This window comes from Leptosomus discolor, chromosome Z, assembly GCF_034619465.1.
Source record: "Leptosomus discolor isolate bLepDis1 chromosome Z, bLepDis1.hap2, whole genome shotgun sequence".
In the NCBI taxonomy this organism is placed as follows: domain Eukaryota; kingdom Metazoa; phylum Chordata; class Aves; order Leptosomiformes; family Leptosomidae; genus Leptosomus; species Leptosomus discolor.
Window position 1 is genome coordinate 9,359,198 of NC_141419.1, and position 24,187 is coordinate 9,383,384.

A 24,187-nucleotide genomic window follows, 5' to 3' on the forward strand; every position below is an offset into this window, starting at 1 on the left:
CAGGGGATAAAATAGATGTAGCAACACAGCAGAACATCACCTCCCAACAGCAAAGGCGTGTTCCTTGGGCTGATGCGTGTACCCCTTCATGAGACATCAGCTGCATGAGAAACGAGCAGCCGGGCCCGTCCTCCAGGATGTACCTGAATAAATGAAGTGGAGGATGTCTGGGAGACAAGAGCAGAAGACGGAGTCCTTCACCACCACCCTCACCGGTGGGACGCAGGATGGGACGCCACGGGGGGCTGGGGGGAAGGTGGCCTCTGCCTCCACCGCGAAGAGGCTCTGCGCTGTCTGCACAATGGAGGCGTCGCAGATGTCGGCAGGGCTCTTCACCTCAAAGAGCAGCATGAAGAGGTGGCTGACGGAGCACAGGATGATCTTATGAGCCTCCACCACAGTGCTGAGGTCTTCAGGGTAAAACGCCACATCGGCACACTGGCAGCAGCAGAGCAGGTTGTGCAGGTCCGCGTCATAGTGTGAGGCTTCACCCTTTAAGATTGGCATTTTTTCTGCAAAAGATAATGAGTTGGGCTGCAGAACTGAAGTGAGTATTAATCGTGGGACAACTCTATTCCCAGAGATCTGATTAAATGAAGGACAATTTTTGAAAGAAGTATTCGAGAAAAGAACTTCTTATATGCCGTTTGAATACATTTAGTAAAATACACTAAAACTGGAAATATTTAGTACAGTAAAATAAGACTTGTAAGAAATACTTCGTTTAGTAAAAAGTGTCCATCCTTTCATGAAACCTCTTCAGGCACTTAACATTTGAAAGAAACTTTTCCTGTGAATCTCAAACCTAAGGGATCTGAGTGAATTTCTTCTGTGAGAAGACACAACTACACATTTAGAGGTAATTATTTGTCAGTAATTATTCCACTGAATCACTGCATCAGATGCTCAGAGAGCAATGCAGGGGCATACACCTCTCCCTTGTTTCACTTGCAGCAAATAAAAATACTGCTTGATGATATTACAGAACAACAAAACACGATGTAATGACTTTCTTTTATAATTTGTCTGTAAAGTTTTATGGAAAGCTTTTATTAATTGACATTTGCATTATTTCATCAAATGAACCGGAATACCATTCCTACTACTTTTGTCTAAAATGAATTAGAACTCCATTGGAATGTTACTTATTGCTATACAATTCTCCCCAAACTAATTTAACCATCATTAAATGATGATGCAGCTAGAGTAACGTAACTAGAACAGCTGATGATAGACAGCACAGCTCACAGTAATGATTACAAAATGTTAATTGCACAAAGAACATGACACACATAACAAACGATACAAGACCGGACATCAGCGAGCACCTGGTTGTTCAAGCTGAGGGGGTTGAACTCGATGGCACTTCTGTGTCTTTTTCCTCTTCTTCATTTTTTCAGACGACTTCTGATTCAGACTTTGGATCATAAAATATTCCAACTAAAACATGAAATGTATTTTTAAAAAATCCTAGTTACTTGAGACAACATAGACATCAAAAAAAAGGAGAATGAGAGGGTGCTGTATGCAGGTCCACAGCTACCGCCACTACGAGCATCATCCAGGAGAGCCCCCACACTCCTTTACCAGGAGAAGGTACCACATTTAGGTGGAATTAGCACAATTTGAAAGACTAGTTATTCAAATGAATGTGGTTAATTCTCTTGTATTTAACCTTCCTGGAAGCGACAGGCACAAAGATATTCCATTTACCAGCTCCTGTAGATGCTAATTACAGAATTACAGAGAAGAATACGACCTGATGGATAATGATTAGGTGCAAATGATGGAAACAACAAAACCATATATGAGCTCTGCAGCTTGCAGTTAACCACCATGCAACACTACCGTGTCCTCTGAAAAAGTCACATCACAATGTGACCTTTGTGGGCAAGGTTTGTTTCACTGGGACAGACTACAAGAGTCATCATTGCAATAAAAATGTACCTGAGGGGAAACAATCCCTTTTACCGGAGCGAAGAGGCATGAAGGGTGGTTCAGTTTGAGTTTATGCATGTCGTAAACACTTTTATCACCCAGGGTATTACTGTAGCACACATAGTGCTTTCCAAAAACTAGAAGAATACTCTGGCTAGACCAGATATTGGGTGTATTTCTCATTTTCAATTGGAAATGAATGGATCCAATAAAAACTGGCTAAATGTTGTGCCAGATATTCCAAGTTACTACCAAATCCCACAGAAAATACACGGTGTGTATACACCAGTACAGTGTCTGGCCTTTACAATAGGAAAGGCCATGTGAAATTACTGTGCCAAAAGAATTGCATTTTTATTTTGTTCAAACCCAAATGCCACTGGAAAATAATCAAAAGGCTGAGCTTAAAACACCTCGTAAAACTGAAAATTAAGTATCAGTGTGAAAAAATTTCATGGAGAAGACCAATAAAACTGAAAGATTGTATTTAGAAACAGCACAATGGCCTTCCCTGTCTTCAGGAGAGTTGAAATATAATGAGCCCATTATTGGTGGGACATTTTAACAAGCCTTTCATCTTCTGCCTTGCTCAGCTTCGCTGCAGGTGACCCCAGGCCCTGCTCAGGACTACAAACTGTGTCATGACTATGAACTAAGCAATCACAAGAATATTCTAAAAAATCAGGCAATTCGACAATCTTACTTGTCTCTCTTTACAAGGGAGTTTGAGCAATTAAATTTAAAAATTTAATTTGGAATTTAAAAATTTATTATGGAATAATTTGGTTGGAAGGGGCCTATTTTGAGCACCTGCTCAAAACAGGACTCATCTTTAAAGTGGGATGGGATTGTCGAATGCCTTGTCTAGCTGGGTTTTGGTTATCCCATCCCAGCAAGACAAGGACAGGAATAGGAGAGGGGAAAATTATTGCAGTGTGTAGCATGGCTTTCCCAAACCTGCCTAGAAGGTAGTTAAAACCAGAGCAACCTCGGTACTGCCGACTCAGCCAGCATCACAGAATCATAGAATCACAGGATGGTTTGGGTTGGAAGGGACCTTAAAGCTTATTCGGTTCCAACCACGTGCCATGGACAGGGACACCTTCCACCAGACCAGGTTGCTCCCAGCCCCGTCCAGCCTGGCCTTGAGCACTGCCAGGGAGGGGGCAGCCACAGCTTCTCTGGGCAGCCTGTGCCAGTGCCTCACCACCCTCATGGTGAAGAATTTCTTCCTTTTGTCTAATCTAAATCTTATGTTGGTGGGAACTCACCCTCGGTGGGAGGGCTCATGGAGTGCCTCCACTCACTCTCCGAAGCCCTGACATCAGTCATGCACCTCCCACATGTGCCACCCTGCTTTCAAACCAGTGATTTCTCACTCACCACTCCTCCAAAGTACTTCTGTATGTAGAAGTCATTAAGAGTATGCAGTTCAAGGTAAGTTGCTCCTAGTTCCTTGGCAAGATGAACTCCCTCTGAGGTGGTGACACAGCTCCTCCTGTCCGAAGTACACAGTGGGCAGGTGCAAGGCACACCTGGGGTAAAAAGTGACACCAAAAAAAATTATTTTTGTCAAATAATCCAGAATACTCAGCTTCCTAAATAATTGTAAAGATGTATTATTTAGAAAAGAACAAAGGGGGAAATAGAAAGAGAGTAATCTTATAGTAAGAAACCTATAATTACTGAAAAAACCCACTGCTTGTTATCAATCAGTTCAAAATATTAGCTGCTATATAAAGCTCAGCATACACTATGTTAGCGTTATTTTACATTTGGTTTTGCTAAGGCGGAAAAGTCAAGCAGGACTTCCAGAAGCCAGGTTTGGCTTAGGGCCTCAGTATCCTTATATGCACAGGTATCATACTAGCCTGTAGCTGTTACCACTCATTACTGCCACCCTTAAACTTGTTTAATTATCCTGGCCTGTCCATGCAGAAGCGTGCACAGTAACGGAAGGGAAAAATTTCCACTGCAGTCCCAGCTGTATGGGCATGTACATACTGCGGAATATGATTCAATTAGATATATTTTACATCAAAAAATTTTAAGCCAGAATAGGTATTTTTTTATATTATGCCAGTTAACTGACTCAACCTTGGCTCAACTTCGCTTAGTGCCAGTAATAAGTTGCCAGCCATGGATGTGCTTTCAGACGTGCCGTGCATGCTCCTCGTTAATTTCCTCTGCTCAGACCTATGGATAACATGTAATAACACAGCTTTTTTTTATTTCTTTTGGCAGCACCATTTGCTTCTACAGAGGATTAAGATCTTAGCAATTTGTATGAGCAAACTGCTGTGTTCACAAATACCTCCTAGAAACAAAATGGTTCTGTGTGTGCACAGCAGTCTGCTCCGGCAGGTCCCAAAGCGAAACTGTGGCTGGAGAGCCTGACTTCTCCCACGGTCACATTATTTAGGGAGGAAGACATTAAAAAAAAGAGTGGAAAAGAAAAATGCCAGTAGTGGAGTCACTCAGATTGGTGGTATCGTGTGCTTAAATAAAAAGTAAGAAAAGATGACTGGGAAGACAAATGTTAGTTTATGAAGACCTTGCCTTTAGAATGGCAGATTTATTACACCTGTATAAATAAGAGCATAAAAGCATTTGATCATTACCAATGAATCACTAAAGAGAAGAAAATAAACATATAATTGTTATAGGGTTCTTTAACACTCCTTTCTCAATCACTGAGCAAAAAGACATATTAAGTAGACTCTGGGAAAACTGAGAATTACCTCCACAGAAGACACACTTCATATAGCTTAATATTTCTTTGTACATTATAAAATAAATGTCTATATCTACATCCATCGTGTCACTTACACATAGTGGGAGGGATGCCCAGAAATACTTGTTTTAGTCAAACTCACAACCTCAAGTTTTGCATTCATTCTCTTAGAAAAATTAAAACTTTAAAAAATCAGGCCCCACGACTAAATAGAACTCATGGAAATCAAGAAAAGCACAATGCAAAACACTTGGAAATACAGAATAAATGTTGTATGTTTGTTCTATTGGTATCTGTGGCACACTTTCTGAATTTTATTTCCCTGACGTAAACAGACGGGCGTTACTAATGTCTGCCCAAACTGTGATTGTGTCAGCAGCATTGCCCTCATTGGCTTCTGGGCACCTGTAAGTCCACTCAGTCCTTCCACAGTCATGCAGCCTTGATTTTCATACTGATTAGACAGCAACAACAACAACTTTGTGCTAGCTAAATATTCAGCATACACTTGGTTTGCATTGCTCTCATAGCAGACTGTTGATCAACCTGGACAGGGTGTTGTGCCAGCACACAGGCTATATCATAGCTATAGCATAACCATACCATAGCTGGTGTGCCCATTCACCTGACAACATCCTAGAGAATTTCGAGGCTTTTCCCACCCCCTCTGCAGTGGTTGCAAGCTGATGGACTTAGTTTTAACCTCATTCACTAGAGATATTTTATACCTGAGACATGACCAGAGAGAACTCGTAACCATAGGGTTCATGTCATATATTCAAATGTACGCTGCTTAACCCAAAGCACTAGATTTAATCCCTGTCTGTGGTGGCTCCACAAGAAGAGTCGTTGCAGAGGTCAAAGCAGGATAGGATGCCTTTCATCGCCAGGGTTAATTAAGCATAATGTTCTTACCAATACACCAGTCTACAGAACCATAACACATGCACATATTACTGTCATCCTGACAGACTAATTGTTTCTGTTAGCAACTTGGAAAAACAATCAGCTTCTACTGAAATTACAGCATATCTAACTTCCAAGTGAGATTTTTAACTATTACTACAGGAGACTGGATACATACCGTTTTTTCTTGCACCAATAGCAGAAATTATTACTGGAACTGAACAGTGGTTTAATGCTTTTTTTATCATTGGGACATAATTGTCCTTTAACTCTTGAAATAAAGTCTTGTCATTGACGGAGTATTTAATCACAATAATATCAGCTCCTCCAATGAGGCTGCGAGAGGTGTACCAGTCACTGTGAAATATATCCTAAACAGAAAAAACACTGATCAAGAATTTCCTGTCTACAAATGAAAAGATGAACTATTCAACATTCTTAATGCAAGACCTTTTGAAAGTATTTTTAACTGACAATCTCTTATCTGAAGACCTGCAGCAAAGAGCAGAATTCATGCTTTGTAATTTCCTTGTTTGGAGAACAAGTTGTTCATTATAATTAACACTAAATATCTTTTATTAATGCAAGAATTCTTCAGGAAGAAGAAAAAATAGGGTTTATCTGGGAATATTCTCCACAGGAAGAAAGTTTACTGGCTCAATAACTTAACTTTCAAATGCTTTTATTAAGAAGTAATAGCAGCTTTGGTGGTAAATGTTTGCAGCAATTCATATAAAACAATTATTCATTGCAACATTTTAGGGCAAGGGTTACACAGAACTGTGCTATTTACTTATGAACCTTTAAAAACAAGTTTCATCAGCTGGGTGTGATTCTTACCTGCTTCAAAATAGCTTCCACGTACTAACAAGTGTTATTGTCTTCAGGATAAGGAGTTTAATCACATTACCAAACTTTCTTTTTCAACTCAAGATTCAATTTGTCATTGTTCTGTGCTGTAAGTGTAAGATTTACACTCTGGAATTATTTGTAAAACCATTTTACAAATGTGCTGAATCCACATGTAATATACAGTTATTACTTGTATATTTGTCATGAGAACCGTAATTTCACAATTTCTGCTTTGCCTAAAGGTAAAACAAATACCAGCAAAAGCCACGGCTTTGCACACATGTCCAGCTGAACTGATTCAGCGAATGAAAATCAACTCAAAACCTAAAAGACTATGGCATCTGGGAACAGAGAGACCTTATTCTGGCCTTTCAATACTTAAAGGAGGCCTACAGGAAAGATGAGGAGGGACGTGTAGTGACAGCGCAAGGGGGAAGGGTTTTAAATGTTAAGAGGTCAGATTTAGATTGGACATAAGGAAGAAATTTTTCACCATGAGCATGGTGAGACCCTGGAACAGGCTGCCCAGAGAAGCCATGGCTGCCCTCTCCCTGGCAGTGCTCAAGGCCAGGCTGGACGGGGCTGGGAGCAACCTGGTCTGGTGGAAGGTGTCCCTGCCCATGGCAGGGGGTTGGAACTGGATGAGCTTTAAGGTCCCTTTTAACCCAAACCATTCTGTGATTCTGTAACAGTCCTGTACAGCACGAGGCAAAGCTAGAAGAACTTGGAACCTTGACAAAAAAAAAAAAAAAAAGAAATTAGCATTGGTGAAATAAAGATAATGTGGAAAAGAGGAGTAAATGAGCACAGAAGAAGTGAAAAAAAGGACAGGACCCGAAGTCTGGGTTGGGGAAGGTCAATGTGATTTTTGACGAACAGTTAATGGAAATAAGAGCATTGCAGATGGGAACCAGAGAAATATATAAGAGGTTATTAATATCAACAAGTGGCTTGGATTGTCAATATAATTATTTAGGATCACTTCAAAAAAGTCATTGTTTCAAATCTGCGATGCTCGTAACTACAAGAGGTAGCACAAACTTGGCAGAAGTGTATGGCTCAGCAAATTTTTGCTTTGACTCAGTCCACATCACACTGCACACACGTTCGCACCTCAAATACTGCATTCAGTTTTGGGCACCTGTGGCAGATGCATCCGTTGCACACACCCTGGCAAAGCCACAATGACCTGGGCCTTGCCAAAGTCCCAACAACGACCAGGGCCTTGCCAAAGACAAAGACTGGGGTTTTCCAGCTGTTAAAATGTGATCTCATTGTTTACCTCGCCTATTTGTGCGCTTGCCCCCAGCTAATTAGAACTGACCACAGGTCAGACTCAGCTGGGGTACAGATGGAGCCGACAGGAGCTGGTCCTCCTTGGGTCAGCGGGGCTGCAGTGGGGGACTCTCCCCTTTGGTCGGGACACAGCCCAAAGAAACTCCTCAAGGTGAAGCACCTTTACCTCCCACCTCTGATGAATGAATACTTCTGGATGTATCCTTGAGTGAGCCCCCACCTCTTCTGGATGAGAGATTCCATTTTCCAGGTACCTTTGAGTAGGTGGTTCTCACCCTTTTGTGAGTGTGTGCACATTTTGAATCACCTTTCTAAAAAGCACTATTTGCAAAACTTAGGAATTCTTAAGTCAAGTTGTGTAGCCTTATGTTCCCACCCAACATCTGAACTTGTGATTTACTTTGGTCCATCAGAGTGCTGGCTCATTTTGGTGGAAATAGACCTTCATTTTGAGTTTGTTTTGCGGGCGGTAATAAAAAGGTGTGGACGTGGGGGGAGGTAGCACAGGAACTGATAGGTTATAGTAGAAAATATGGCCCTGTAAGAACCTCGGAGGAAAAATCAAGAGGGATCCATCAAGTAGGAGTTAACGGTCTGCCCCTCCCAGTCACTAAAACTGCAGCAGCCGCCGCTGACCTCCCCCATTTTAAAAGAGCGGGGGGCGACACACGGGACAGCCCGTTACCTGTCAACAATGGTGGCTTTTGGGAATCAAAAAGGGAGTCCCCAGGAATATAATGGATGTTTTACCCTGTGATAAGCTGAGTAAACTGGTATCCAAATGGCATAATCAGAAACAACACTCGCAGCACAGGAAAGAGATCTCATCCATTACGCCCACAGCCCCCCTTGCAAAGGACATGGGCAGCGGGATAAGTGAGGTTTTTCCCAGGAGCAGAGGAACTAGAACCTCCATTCCCCAGTAGTGGGCGGGGGGATGAAGGATGGATTTATATCCGACAGCTCACTAAGACTAACAGAGGAGATTTATTGATTACAGCCACTGTGGGTCCCAAGTGTGCACTAGTGACTTTTTTAATTGATACCGGTGCACAGATCTCCACCCTGGCTGAAGAAGATGCACAGAGGAGTGGAGTCACTCCCTCTAGGCAATGTTTTTGTGTTCTGAATGCTTTAGGGTCGGCAGAAGTTATGAATGTTTCTCCGGTAAGGCTGACACTGCTGGGAGAGGAAAGTGCAGTCACTATTGTAATGGTGGTCGGGGACATTCCAGCTAACTTGCTGGGAATGGATGCCCTTAAAAGAAGTGGGTGGGAGGACTCAGAAGGATTGTTGTGGACCTTTGGAACACCACACTTGAATGTCAGACTGCTTCAAACTGCACCCCCTTTGCCGTTTAGCAAAATAACTAATGTCAAACAATATCCCCTCCCTCTGGGAACAAACAAAGGTATCAAACCGGTTATGCAGGACACGTGGGAGCAAGGAGTGGTGATAAAAACTCATTCCCCTTTTAATTCTCTGATGTGGCCAGTGAGAAAACCAAATGGGAAGCGGCGGCTCAGGCTTACAATAGATTTTCGGAGGCTGAATGCCAACACCAACCCTTTAACTGCCGCAGTCCCTAATCTGGCTGAACTGATAACAATGATTCAGGAGAAAGCTCATCCGATTATGGCAAACATAGATGTTAAAGATACGTTTTTTATGATACCTTTGCAGCCAGAAGGCAGAGATTGTTTTGCATTTACATGTGAGGGGTGACAATTTACTTTCACCTGGCTAGTCCAGGGGTATAAACGTTCCGCCACATTGGCTCATCATGCTTTAGCCCAGGAGCTGGAAAAAATACCAAAAAGCCGAAGGTATAGCTGTTTATCAGTATATTGATGATATCCTCGTGGGGGGAGATGAAATGGAGGAGGTGGAGGCAGCCCAACAGCATATAATCTCTCATTTGGAGAATTTGGGTTTGCAAATTCCCCCAGAAAAGGTCCAAAAGCCCTCATAAGAAGTAAAGTATCCCACTGGACACCCTCACCTCCCTAGATCAGATTAAAATGCCTGAGTCAAAAAGGATCTGCAGCATGCTTTAGGATTATTGGTGTTCTGGAGAAAACACATCCCAGACTTTTCTATCATTGTTAGACCTCCTTATGATTTGTTAAGAAAAGGGGTCAAATGGGAATGGACTCATTCTCAGGAAGAAGCTATACAATTGTTAATTTTTGAAGCAACAGCTCACCAAGGTCTCGGCCCTATCCACCCTACAGATCCTTTCCAGGTGGAGTCGGGGTATGCAATATCAGGATTGTCAATACACATGTGGCAACAGGGCCCTGAGGGTCCAACCCGACCCGTGGGATTTTACTCCTGCTGCTTTAAGGATGCCAAGAGGAGATACACTGCTTGAGAGAACGGGTTTTTGTGGTTAGCCTGGCTCTCATAGAAGTGGGGAAAATCGCATGACAACAACCAACTGTATTAAGAGGCCCATTTAAAGTTACGCAAGCAGTTACTACCGGGACTGCCCCCCCTGACGGGGTGGCCCAGAAAGCCTCGGTATGAAAGAGATATGCTCAGATTGAACACTATTGTAACATTTTCTCAGTGACCGAAGGAGCTTTAAAAGACCTAACTATACAAGAAAGGGAGAGCCGGGACGGCAGCCAAGATAAACCTGCCTCAGTCATTCAGGTGGCCCCTTCTTTTTCCCAGGATCAGTCAGTAAGTGTTTGGTTTACTGACTCTTCTGCCAAGAGAGAAGGAAAAGTATAGAGGTATCGGGCAGTAGCACTCCATACCTCCTCCGAGGAATGGATCGTAACAGAGGGAGAGGGTAGTGCCCAAGTAGGTGAATTAATTGCAGTACGGAGCATTTTCCAGTGTGAAGCACACACTACTTCTCCTGTCCATATTTATGCCGATTCCTATACTGTCTTTAAGGGACGTACTGAATGGCTTCCTTTCTGGGAGCAAAATGAGTGTGAGGTTAACAGAATTCCAGTGTAGCAAAAGGAAAAATGGCAGGAAATCTTAAGCACTGCAAGCTGAGGAAATTTTGCTGTGAGATGAGTAGCTTCTCATCAGGTAGACTGGGGTTCAGCGGGTGAGTGGAATAGCAGAGCTGATGAGTTAGCAAGGTTAGCCCCTGTGCAAACAGACCAAATTACAGAAGATTGTGAACGCTTGTTAGAACAGTTGCATGTAAAGTGCAAACACACAGGAGCTAAAGATTTGTATCTTGAAGCCCTGGCCCGAGACTGGCCTGTCACCAGAGATATGTGTAACACCTGCATATCAGCCTGTGAACAACGTCTTAGACGGCTAGAAAGGCACCCTTTAGAGGATGACCCTCTGCATTTACGGGAGGGTAAAGGCTTGTGGGATGCCTGGCAGGTGGATTATATCGCCCTTTTAAGAAATCAGGAGGAAAACATTTTGTGTTGGTGGGAGGGGAAATAACATCAGGACTAATTCAAGCAGAAGCCTTTAACAGGGTTACAGGAGAAAATACTGTGAAGGCATTTCGAGAATGGTTTGGAACTTTTCCAAAACCACAAGAAATACAGTCTGATAAGGGTTCCCATTTCACTGCCAGAGTTGTACAAGATTGGACACGAAGCGAAGGGATTAAATGGACCTTTCACACCCCATATTACCCCACAAGCTAATGGGATTGTAGAAAGAACTAATGGTCTCTTAAAACAGCTTTTGAAACCACAAGAGGGAAATCGGGATGTCCATCTGTGGTAAACAGTTAAAGGAGTAAATGACAGATTTGGGGTAAATGGATGCCCCAAAATCACCACCTTTTGCCCAAAGGCTCCTTCTTTGGTTCCCTTATTAAAGGGAACAAATGACTCTAAGAATCCAGCTCACATCCCAGGACAGCCAGTTCTGGTGGAACTTCCCACCGTGGGAAGGGTACCACTAGTGCTAAAAGCCCCACTAAATGCATATACATGGGTAGCCTCTGATGCCCTGGGAAAGGAGCATCAGATAAATACCCACTGGATAATTCCATCATTTTAATTTTCTGCCTCTGAAAGGCAAGCTCTGTTGTTTTATTGTGGCAGAAGAACCCGAGGGACACCAAGAACAGGATGAACTACTCATGGATGATAATTTGGAGCCCTAAATTTTAGAATGACCAATCGTTCAATTGGACTGATGATTGGATTGGTTATAATTTTCTGCATCCTACCACTAACCTGTAACCACAAGAATGCAGAATGGCCATGATCTCAAACTATTGTCAAGTACACCAGCACTCTAGGGTATTATCCCAAAGACTGCCTCTTAAACTTAGCTAGTGTAGTAACGCATGGCACTGAAGTTTACCATCTACTTGAATGGGAGTGGGACAGAAAAGATTGGGTTCATACCCTGACTGGAACAATTGGATAAAAGACACAGGTAGGATATAGAAAATTGGAAGGATTACTCTATGAAAAGGCCTCCTCAATTATAATTTCTAGAAATCTTTTGGATCCAAATTCAACAACCAAATTCACTTCAGCATCACAGCGAAACTCTGTCCTACTACAGAGAGGAAATGCAACAAACAAGATTCCCTCATCATGTGTTGCCGCCAAAAATATGTCGGTAACTTCACCTTAGACCCAAATACTGACAGTGTAGAAATCACCAAATCTTGTATTAATGAGCAAGGGGATTGGTGGTACAACTTCACTTTGACCAAGCCTGTCTATGCGGTGTGCAATTGGTACAGCAATCTGGCAAACTGGTCAGGCCTATCAGGCCTAACATTCAAATTCAAAATAAATGCTGTAACTAAGCCTCCAGTGATGCTTGTTGCAGTAGTCACACACCATGGCATAGATACCCTCTTCACACTGATTGATAAAAGTGAAGTTATGCCCTCTTTTATGGTGGTACAGGGTGATGACATCACAACACGATTGATTACTAAATCCCTCATCAAACCCAGAAACAGTTATAGAACTGGACCGTACGGCCCTATTCTGCCATGTAAAAATCAAAACCAAGATTGCTGGCTAAACTTGACTGCTGTACAGTACTCCCATAAGATCATGCGTGGCCAAAACAACACGAGATACTGGGGGGAACTCAAAATAGATGTTGTAATACCTATCACCCAACCAATTGTTGAGCTTAGTCCAAAAATCTTTGGAATTGGACCATATGTAATCAGAAATATGGGCCAGCAACAAATGTTGTTCAATCCCGCATGGTCTCTTAAACAAGTTGAGTTGCTGATGCAAAATAATGTCTCGGAAATTCAGCCAGTTTGCTCACCTTTCCTAAAAACTTCTTACAAGGGTTGGACAACCCGGCTGCAAAAGGACTTCTTCCATGAGATGAACACAGAGACATCTAACCAGTGTTTTGGGAACAGAACTGGGAGTTCTAAATAGTATTGATTCAGAGGTGTTAATGAACAAATCGGCTACCACAACTAGTGATCTGGACAAATTGCAACGGCCTTTGCAATCTTCCCTATTGGCTTTAGGAATTAACCAATGGCTGTTATCAAATATATTACCAAAATGGGAAAAGGTGAATGCAAAGGGCCACAAAATGATAGTGGATGCACTCAGTGTGGTCCAAAATAACCTCTCTTTGGCTCTCAGTTGTATCCAGGCTCAATTGTGGATGTAATCAGTGGCTGCCTCAATCATAAGAGAAGGTGAAGAAGGCACTCTTCCCCACTGAAGTTTGGAAAATAATTTGGGACAGTGTCACTGACTTGGAGAAGGAACTCCAATCCTGGTGGAATCTGGCAAGCTTCGCTTATGACCCCATCACAAACATAGTCACCATTTTTGTGCTAACCATACACAATACTTCAATATACTTGATTTATCCAATCACAGCATTAGGATTGAACCACAACGGAGCTATACTTTATCCTACAAAGCATAAAGTATGGGCCTGAAAAGTGGATGAGAAATGGCAAATGGTTGATTTGGAATCTTGTATTGTATGAGAACAACAAGGATTCATCTGTGAGAGTAATGCAATCAGACCTCAGGATATTTGTTTGGACATTGAACAAAATATTTGTCATTTTGAGATTTGACCAGACTAATGTCCTGAAACTGTACTTGTGTATATTGGCAAAGGCTGTGCATGCTTGAGGACTGCTTGTGATTCTGTATCTGTACAAGGTGTCATTGTAGATGCTAGGAATCATAATTTCTGCATTTGTAATTTTACTAAAACCATTGGATGTGACTTTTCTTATTTAGCCCCAGTCACAACCCACCAACTCTTGCAATCCAATTACACATTGGTTCACAAACTGCTGCCTACAGCCATTGGGATGAATCTCACTTTGGTAAGGCAATTGCTACAACACAAGGATTTAATGAAAATTTTGGAAAAGGGCAGCGAAAATGGACAGAAAACCTCGATAACTGTCCATCACAATGTGGAAGAAATACACTGTGTTTTGGAAAGGGTGAAAAAGGATGAATGCAGAACACAAACAGTGAGACACGCTTTTTGGATGGTCACCTTCTGCTGCAGGCATCCTGAACAAGTTTTCTGCTTAATGTCCCATCCAACATGGACATCTCTAAGTCTGTTGACACAAGGTGGATCGCATGGGAAAATGACATAAAATCATTGCATGTTTAAACCTGTTAATTTCTTCTATAAGCTGTTCGATGAAATAATAATCTACTGTAAATGAATCTTTTTTTTTTTTTTTGTGAAACTATTCGATTTTTTGTAAATTGTTCAATTGCTATCATTGTACTCTTTCTCTCTCTCTTTCTTTCTCTCTCTCTCTGCCTCTCTTTGAGAATTATCCTACTATCATGTGGTCCTAATGACAACGTTGAGCCACGGGGTGGTGTAAGAGTTGGTCTGAAGAACAGCATTTTCTCAACCTTGTCATGAGGGACATAGACAGTAAGGTACCCCAAAAGTTAGGCTAACATCTTGACATGATTCTGCAGCAACCTGCCTGAGACGCAGTTGCTGATCCCAAGAATGGAATGCCAGGCTTGTAAGGTCATTGTGCCCTGGACAGAGCAAGGACAAGAGCTGAGCGACTTGTTCATCTGGCAGGAAACAGCAAAAGGGTAAGAGTGCTGGTACCTGCTTCTCCCTTCTAGAAACCTTGTGAGGGGAGATAACAGCCGAAAGAGGGAGCCTTGCAGAGGCAAGACAGCTCTGTTTTGGCTAAGGAGTGCTGTGCCGTTCTCCAGTGCCAGGGATGAGCCTGAGAACTGTTATCAAGAAAGATTGATCAGCATCGATGGAGACAAGAAGAGGCGGAGACACAGAGGAGGAGCAAGGTGTGCTACTTGGCATAAAAGATGGGTCCTCAGCACCCAAATTTTGGAAGCTTTCCCCACCACAACAATCGTCAGGACCGGCGGGACGCTGCCTGGACCTGGGACCATAAGGACACCTTCGACCCGTGGTGGTAGCTATCAATCTCTGTCCTCTTTTCACTTTACTTTTCCCTTTCACCCTCTTTACCTATCTCACGCTGCTTTATGGGTGAACATGAAAGTTTCACTGTTTAATTGTAGCAAACCCCTTAGGCGTGGTTTGCCTTAATTTTTCACTTTGAGATCACAGCGAATGAACCATCATGAGTCCACTGAGTGGACCGTGACAGTCAGTTAGAGATTGTTATAATTCCAGGCTAAGGCAAATCTCCACCTGTATTTAAGAGGTGTTAAGAATATAAAGTTAACACATAAAAACAAGTTCAGCACCTGTAGAAGTAAGACTGCCAGCTACAGTGCTTTGAGACAGACAGCTAGATGGGCATTTGCAGAACCTGATCACACTACCAGGCTAAAATTGAGAATTTTCAAGGAACAGCTTTAATAAGTTTTACCTGATAAATATCTCAACAGATGTTTAACATTTAACACATCAAAGGTTTAAGAGAAAAATACAATGCAAACCATAAAATAATATAGAACTACTTAGTTCTACTCTGGCAGAGGGAAAGCACACCTCTTCCTTTGCAATTTCCTTCTAGCTGCCTGTCTTCAAGCTCAACCCTGATTTGCACATGCCCATGTCTGTGAGCTCAGTGATAACCAGCTGTATCGCCAGCGAAGTCTAGAGCACAGGTGCATAAATACACAAGAACTCTGCCACAACTTTAAGCTTTAATAATAAAAAATGTTTATGGAAACTTCTCACAGAATGTAATACTTATTTTTCACATGTAGTGACATGTTTTCATATGGTTTGTAGCTCCCTCCATTTTACAATGGAGCTAAATCTACATTTCATGTTACAAAACAGAATGATTTTGGGAAGATTTCTAAGTTTTTGGTGAATATGAACACAACCGTGCCCAAGGAAAGGACTAACTCTTGACTCTCATGCTTAACTTCAGAATAAACCTAGAGCCGTCCTGCAGCAGAGGACAGGGCTCCTAGACACCAGAGCACACCCAGCTGTGGCTCCATCCTGACACCAGCCCCACCAGCAGCAGAGGACAGGACCAGGTGTGATACACACCCAGGCATGGACTCTGCTCTCCCTCATACTGGCTTTCCAAGGAGAGAATCTGTGGGAAAACAATGGAGGATTCGCTAGGAGGATTGTAAACACACTGAAGTGACTTGCAGCTGGGATGTCTGAACACACATATATCATACTAAATGTTGTTTAGTTTTGCATGCTTGACAAGTAGAACATCTATATTTAGAGAACATATGGCTGTGGTAGACTCAGAGGCACCTTATCAAAAGTGCCTGAGATTCCTGCCCTGCTGTGGGAATGATCAAAGCACAGTGGAAAACTACACCTGAAAAAATCCCTGATACACAGGCAAAAGCAGCATGTTTGAAAGCTTTTCACTCTCAAGCAAGGACTGAGCTCCGTCATGCCTGCATCCCCACTTGTGTGCCTCCACGCGGGTGCTGCTGCGGAGATCCCCTGGTTCGCGAGGTAATCAGAATAAACTATTTACATTTCATCTGCACATTTGTGGTTGTTCCTACATGCTGCCTGTGTCAGCTCACCCAGTAGCATCCAGTAAAACACCAGCCTGGAAGACTCTCCATATCCTAATTTCAACCAGTGGCAGCTGTAATGTTGTCTCGTTGATGGGAATCTCAACAGAGTACGTTGAAGCAGACTTGTGTTTGTCTGCATGTCCATGGTCATGCATATAACGCTACAGCAGCTTAAGAGGTCATTACCATACAGAAAAAAAAAAAAAAAAGTATTTGTATTTTGGAAAAAAAAACAGCAACAAAAAAAAATATGGCCTTACCTCTTATGATTCCCCTACCTTTTCTGTACTTAGCCCAACCCGCCATTTTTCCATCTCTGCAGGTGTGGGGAAATCTAGCAAAATCTTTACAGAAAACAGCTGCATGAGTGCATAAACACACCTCTTTGTTGAGCTATTAGGGGAAAGAAACCCTGCAGGAACTCGGGGCAGGCTGTAACAGTTTCCCACGTGCGTGTGGTTGCATGTTGCAGCAGGTTTGGGGAGGTCTGTGCTTTCTGCCACTGCCCTGTGCCACCACTGTGTGTCTCTGTTAATCCTATCAGGAACGACTTTATCAATGTCTAAGAACTTCTGATGGAGATGGACCCCACTTTCCCGGGGTAAGGGCCAGCCCTGTGTGCATCAAGAAGTGAAAACAGCAGAATGCACCAACCTGACATCTCACAACAGCCTATCTCTGTTACTGTTGTCAATTTCCCTATGCACTCACATATTTGATTTAACATCCCCGAAAGCTCCTGCTTGAAGGCAGATGTTACGTTTAAAAAAGCAGAGGAGAAAGACACATTTACAGAAGTCTCGTTGCAATTATTTTCATTTTGCATCAAGCGTAGCATAGACTGCTCAGATTGCTGCTCTGAGCTGGGAAAAATCCTCCAAAAAATGTCTCCAACAACAAAGCGTTGCTTTCCCAAGGCATCACTGAGAGAGGGAATCTGGACCCTCCTTGATTACAGCTTTTAGGGAAGCTTTCATGCAAAAATGACAGAGGGAATTTCTTCAGGTGATGAACAACAGCTCAGATTCAGGAATAACCTTAATTCCAGGCTCCATCTATGACATTCATGTAGCAGCTACTCGTCACGCTTCCTGCTTTTGGCAGAGTCCATTTCCCAAGACAGCCATTGACAAAAGGATAAAGTAACTGCACAGCTAAAGTTATTATAATATGACCTTATTAATTATAATTACGCTTCTGTCGCTATTCCTCTCAGGACTTATTAGAAAAAAACTTTACCCTTTCCTTGCATGTCTCCATCGTACATGTCTCATAATACATTCTTGCCGTTAGTAAATCATACTTCTCAAGCGTTAAATGTTGAAAACAAAGCCTTCAGGGGCAATGAAGACGTGATTTTCCTACAAAATCCCATGACTCCTCCAGAGGACAATACTTGCTTTGTTAAAAGTAATTTATGAATGCCTTTTTGGAATTCCTTGCACAAGTGCCCTTGCAATGCCCACGGTCTTTCTAAAAGCTGCTGGTGAATGTCCCCATGTCCACCTAGCCCAGCCCTTAATCTGGGGCAGCAGCAATAGCAAATGCTTTTTTGGGGGGACAAGGGAGCCTGGCCAACCCCCGAGGACCATTCCTCTGGGATTTATCCAGGATCCAAAAGTGCTGCACTGGGAATATTAGAACGTTCACCTCTCTCTAGGATCCACTTACAGACGCATTCTCCTTTAACAAAGCCTTCTTTCCAGTGATGCTTTCCACTCTGCATACCACAGCCTTCTCCGTTTTTTCAAGGTTTCTCTGCAATTTCTAATCAGTCAGGCCCACAGCAGAAGAAATTTCTCAAGTGTACTCTCCATGACTTACTAGACCCCTGAACATAGCTAAGTAAGATGCAGCATAGAAGGAAGCATCTTCCTCGGAAATCAAGGGAATTCAGATCACAACCCTGGAATGCCACTTTTGTTTTCCATTTGAGGCTTTCCAAAATAGCTTTAACTGGTTGACCTGACCCAGAAACAAAATTAATGAAGGCTAGCATTGTCCTGTGTTGTCCTCTCACAAATTAATTCAATAATATTTGTAAAAAGGGAAAATAATTTACTAGGATACGATCACTTATTGTAAATTGCCAGCTTCAGACAGCCAAGCTTAAAAATGAGAAAGGATGACATACTAAAAACCAAGAAGTTGCAAGCTATGATTTTTTATCAAAGCAGTGATATGATTGGATTACTAAAAGTAATAAGTAAAATTTAAAAGTGGATCAGATTCCTTGACTTTCAGACACGTTAAGGGCTGGACAAGCCTAGCCAGCACAAGGAGCACAAGGACGTTGCTGCAGGGAAAAACACTGATAACTAAACCATGGATAATACCACAGAGATAAGAAAGCTCACAGGGTTCAAGGAACTACTACAGCTGGTGAAAAAAAAAAAAAACAAACAACCCAAACCAAACAAAAAAAACGAGACAGAAAACCAAGAAAAGACCCATGAAAAGATGTGGCTTAAAGGGAGAATTTTTAAAAAAAATAATTCACAGAACACCTTTTCAGAATCGCAGTTAATATATTTGAGCGCTAGTGAGCCCCATGGAGATCCGCAGCTCTGTGCAAGCCTCTGAGCAGGCACTGGCAAGCCCCCAGAGCAGGTACACACACAGCAGAGCATTGATCCTTCTGCGAGTGCCTAATCCACCACCAGGCACTCTCCAAAACCCAGTGGCTCTGTTTCCTTCTTTTGTGACATTTCTGCTACTGGGAACAGGATGATGCCAATGATTCCCCAGAAACTGGGCAGTTTTTATAAACTAGAGGAAAACAAAAAATTTCTGGAGGTGTTGTTCCCTGGGGAAAGAAAAACAAACCAACAGATAGATCACAGAGGGAAAAAAATTAAAAAGGACAGCAAGACCCCCCAGCACAGGACCAAAACACTCTCCTTATAGTACTGCTTCAAACAAGGGAGTAAAGAACAAGGGAGGTAAAGCAGATAGGAGGCCACTCACAGTGAAGTTTTCCTTTTGCCATTTGTTTTCCAGCATCACAATTAAATGGATCAAAATATGAATCACAGCTCCTATGCTATGCTTCATTCTGAAGCTGAGGAAGATTCACTTGCCATCAGATATTACAAATTTTGCCTGCACTTTTTTTTCTGCAGTTTTTACTTGTGCATATGCAGAAGCATAAGAAAACACAGCATAAAGTGACTGAAGTTGCAAACTGCACACAAGCCAATAAAATAGCAACTCAGTCCCAAAGGCTGTCAAATCGGATTTATTCAGAGTGCTAAATAAAGCAACTTTTTCCAAAGCAAATCTTAACATTCATCTTGGAAATTACTCATTGTAAGTTACTAGCTCCCATACTGAGGTTTACCCCCCAAAAAAATTAGAAAAACTGGGACATGCTAGTTCAACATGCTTTATGAGAGCACAACTCGAGCATGCATTAGCAACTGATCAGCTATTAAAACCACAATATTCATCATGTTAGCATATTCATGATGTTAGCACACATACACATTTTCCCTAGTTCTTTATATCTCCTTTCATCCTGGGTCTGCATTTTTTATCAAAATGTTTTCCAGCCATGTGAGTCACAAGGATGTCAACGCACTTGTGTATCTGTCACCTGCATGTGGGCGGTATCAGCACACAGCTTTGCAAATGTAGTGCAGGACACAGCAGGCCATAGTGATATACCCAGGGACTGACACATAGAGATCAAGGCAGTTCTGGAAACAGTGACATTTTGTCCCCAGATTTTGAAAAGTATGCTCCATTGCTATCCCTACAAACCCGTGTCATCTGCGTGAATGATAACATCCTCCCCAAAGTCGGCACTTCCATCCTTCACCCTGCAACTGCCACAGGAAAGAGAGCTTCTCACAACACACTGCCACCATTTTATGTGTTGGCAAACAAGAATTTCTCCTTCTGATTTTCTAAGCCTAGCAATATCAAAGAATATAGTACCTGCACAGGCGGTTAAAATATTTAGAGAGCTGATGTGCAAAAACAGGAGTTCCGTGGCAGGTTGGCAGTGCTGTTCCTGGTGTCTGTCTGTAGCATTTGAAGCAGCATTGCCTTGGTAATCATGCCCGAGAAGCCTTGCTTCCTGTCTCTGCAGTTTGGCAGCTACCTTCGGTCACCCCTAGCTTTCAAAATACTGTGTTTTCACGGCACCTCTGCTGCTATCTCACCAACCACATGCCCACCAGGACGATGCCACCATGGCAGTGTTGACCACAGGGTCCAGACCTTTCATGTTTCCCCAACCCATCAGTGCATAAGCATTTGGGTGGCTGCTGGAAAACCTTGCTGCAGCACTTACGAAGAGACATACAGTGCACAGTAAAATGCCCAACATCATAATACCATCAGGAAGAGTTCAACCAAAGATGCTTGAGCTGTTAACTCCTCCTGCAGACTCAAAAAGTTGAGCAGCATCCTGGGCTGACAAACACACATGCTGCAGCAGACAGAAACATGAGTGAACTCACCCTGTACCACAATTTCTCTCTCTCACAAAGGGTCCCCCCATGCACTGGGGAGCTCTGCCTGGTAAACTCACATCCACAATGCTTTTCCAAACTGATAGCTGCGGAGGACAAAGAGCAGTTGGGCACCCTTGATTTTGGGGACTCACAGCTAGCAGCTTACTCAGTTGCCAAGTTGGCTTGCCTTAATCATATGGATTTAATCTAGGTGAGACACAAACCTCAGGTAAAATGCAAATCTGCCTTTATGTCATGCTCAGATGATAGAGATGGAAATAATGAAAGGCCCACCATGCCACCGCTACTATGTAATGTGCAACAAGAATCCTCTTCCATGAAGAATATGACTTGAGGCAATGTCAATTAGCATTTTTAACTGTCCTGTACCATTTCCCTAGGCTACCAGAGGAACAGTCCCGAAAGGACCACTGTGACGCAGCAAAGCTCGAGCATCCAGACTAAGGAAAACAATCCTGTTCTCCCTGACCCTAGCAAGGAAACAGCTTCGCTCAGAACAAACAACCTCCCGCAGAGTCCAGTCCAGCTATCTGAAATGTCTTCTACTAAGCAAAAAAGTACCAATCGTTCCTCATCATTCCTGGTAATAAACCTCCTGACTCCTTCAGCTAAGAAAGGGAAAAACAAGGGGCCTCAGAAACACAGTGTTGCAGACAATAACAAGCTAGCTTTTCAAGGGCAAAAATGGTAAGTTTTCCAGAACTGAAGAAACTTGTTTTGTAGAAGAGCAAATGCAAACAAAACATAAAAACACATGAACCGCGTCTCCAGTCTAGGTCCTTTCTTCTGCCCTCCTTCAACTGCCCCTGCCTGCCTTCCCACCCCCTGCACGAACCTTCAGCCCTCTGAAACACCCTTTGAAGTCCTACAGCCCTAATTTATATTCAGGAGCTTTTACCCATTGCTGCGCTCCAATGACTCCAGCAAACTGCACGTGCAGGTCACATGCAGCCTCAAAAACTAAAAACAGGATCCCCCCGTCCATCCGAACCTGTACGTGCAGCCAGCAAAAAAGGCTGAGAAATGGAGGACAGATCAATAGCTGAACTGGACTATTACAAACTTCTCATCGTGTGTTTCTGGAACTGTTGGGATTCCTGCAGGTTCCAAAGAAGTTTCTCTTACAGTACTGCAAAAATCAACCTAAGGGTAGAATTATGGAGCTGAAACTGATTATTGTTTTAATTTCTAAAAGCTGCTAAGCTTAATTTTTTTTAAGGCTACTAAGTAGTCATTAAATATGTTTTAATTTAGATTATCAGTATCACTTCTTACATAATCATTGATCTGCTCATACTCACAACTAAGTTATCTCACTTACTAACACAAGTGCTGGCAACCTGGAAGAGTGCCAAAATCCTTTTCATTTACCTTCAAATAAAGGAAATCTTGTTAAAATCTGATTATTCACTGCAACAGAAGTAAAATGACTCTATATACTGTATTTTGCAAAGTATAAAATCTTATAATGTTGTTTTTCAAAGCTGGAAAACTGACTGCCTTTTCATTTTTACAGAAAAAAAGAAAGTGTTTTGGTTTATTGTTGACAAATGCTTGAAGAGAGTGCTTATGATGCAGTGTCACAAAAAAGGGGTCTTCTTTACCTGGGGGTTATCTTCCACAAAGTTTTCACTCAACAGCACAGCTGAAATTATCACCTTTCTACAGAGGAGGTGGGCAGCAGCTTGTTAATGAGAAACTTTCTGTAGCACCTTCAAGACTTTGCAGCACATTTGCCCAGTTGTATTTTATACTATTTTACTATTTGCAATAATTAAAATAGGAATAAAATCCCACAATAATGAAAATAATTTAAAATTAGGATGTATTTTCTTTCTATTAAAGCTGCTTACACTGTTAAGTGCGGTTAAAAAGATTGAGGCTGATCCCTTACCCAGACAGGACAGTCATGTACCACCAGTCTGACATTTCCAAACACGCAGGCTTGATACTCGGTAAAAACTAGGTTTCCAACGTGGCTGGCAGACAAGCTGCTATCGATCTGGGAAATGAGAGCACTTCTCCTCAGATAGCTCCAGATCAGGCTCGGCTGCTGATTGCCCTCAGAAAACCCGTCTCTTTCATTCCCAAAGGCTACAATATTAACCGACCTAAAATAAAAATAATAATGACAAAGCTGTGTTAACAAAGATGAAGGGCAGGGATAAGAGGAAAAAACAAAATCCCCTTAAATCAAAACTAACACATTAATCCTTCCGAATCCTCTTCCCTCCCTAGATTTTAACACCCTCTTCCTCGCTACCCCCACCTCCCCCCACCCCCCCCCGCCCCCACCCCCCCACCCCCCCCCGTAATCAACAACAAAACACGTACATGATCTCAAATCCAACAGCAGGATGAAAGCAAAGCGGAAAAGAAACCTGGAAACGCCGTTTGCATTACAAATCCCCGGCTGGCTTGGCTTTTTATTTGTTGGTGTCCACGCTCAGCCTCGTTGCTACTGCGACCTCTGGGGCTCTGGCCGCATTCCCTCACCTGCGGCCAGCCTGGCTAACTTGGTGGCGGATGCTCGGGGCGATGGACCGCAGCCACACGCTGGAGCTGCAGGAGATGATGATGCAGGAGATGATGCAGCAGCAGCAGCGGTGGTGGTGGTGGTGGCTGCGTCGCTCGCCGGCTGTAGGTGAACTCGAGGCGCGAGGGGAACGGCCGGCCGCTCGGTCACGGCCATCGCATCCTGACGTCAGGCAGCACGAGCGCAGCGCACGCGATGGGGCAGAGCGAGCTGACGTCTCTGCAGAGCCAACGCGGTGCAGCCAGGTCAGCAGAGGCACGGGCGAAGGCGCTGGGGCAGAGCGACGTGCGACCCTGCGCAAGGGGCGACGGCAGGTCACACTGCTGACCTCCAGAGAAAGGACCAGCGTCATGGCCGGGTCTCTGACAGAGCTCATGTCACCACAGGAGAGAGCAGCACCGAGGGACTCATAACAGCGAAAGGGGGGGAGCAGTGTGAAGATCCTCTGTTAAAGTATTTAAACCTTTTAATTTTTTTTCAGTTCAATCACGTCTTTTCA

The 24,187-nt window shown here is 43.0% G+C and overlaps 1 protein-coding gene across 1 annotated transcript in view; it reads right to left on the minus strand.

Moving 5' to 3' along the window:
* RHOBTB3 (Rho related BTB domain containing 3) overlaps positions 1 to 23,488 on the minus strand; it is a 33,395-nt gene extending 9,907 nt beyond the window's left edge. The window contains exons 1-6 of the mRNA XM_086480244.1: positions 23,481 to 23,488; positions 23,047 to 23,263; positions 5,757 to 5,949; positions 3,322 to 3,473; positions 1,329 to 1,440; positions 144 to 512 (exon numbers count right to left, since the gene is read on the minus strand). Coding sequence (XP_086336370.1) covers positions 144 to 512; positions 1,329 to 1,440; positions 3,322 to 3,473; positions 5,757 to 5,949; positions 23,047 to 23,263; positions 23,481 to 23,488 — 1,051 coding nt within the window. The remainder of the gene's footprint in view (positions 1 to 143; positions 513 to 1,328; positions 1,441 to 3,321; positions 3,474 to 5,756; positions 5,950 to 23,046; positions 23,264 to 23,480) is intronic.
* Between the last annotated feature and the right edge of the window lie 699 nt (positions 23,489 to 24,187).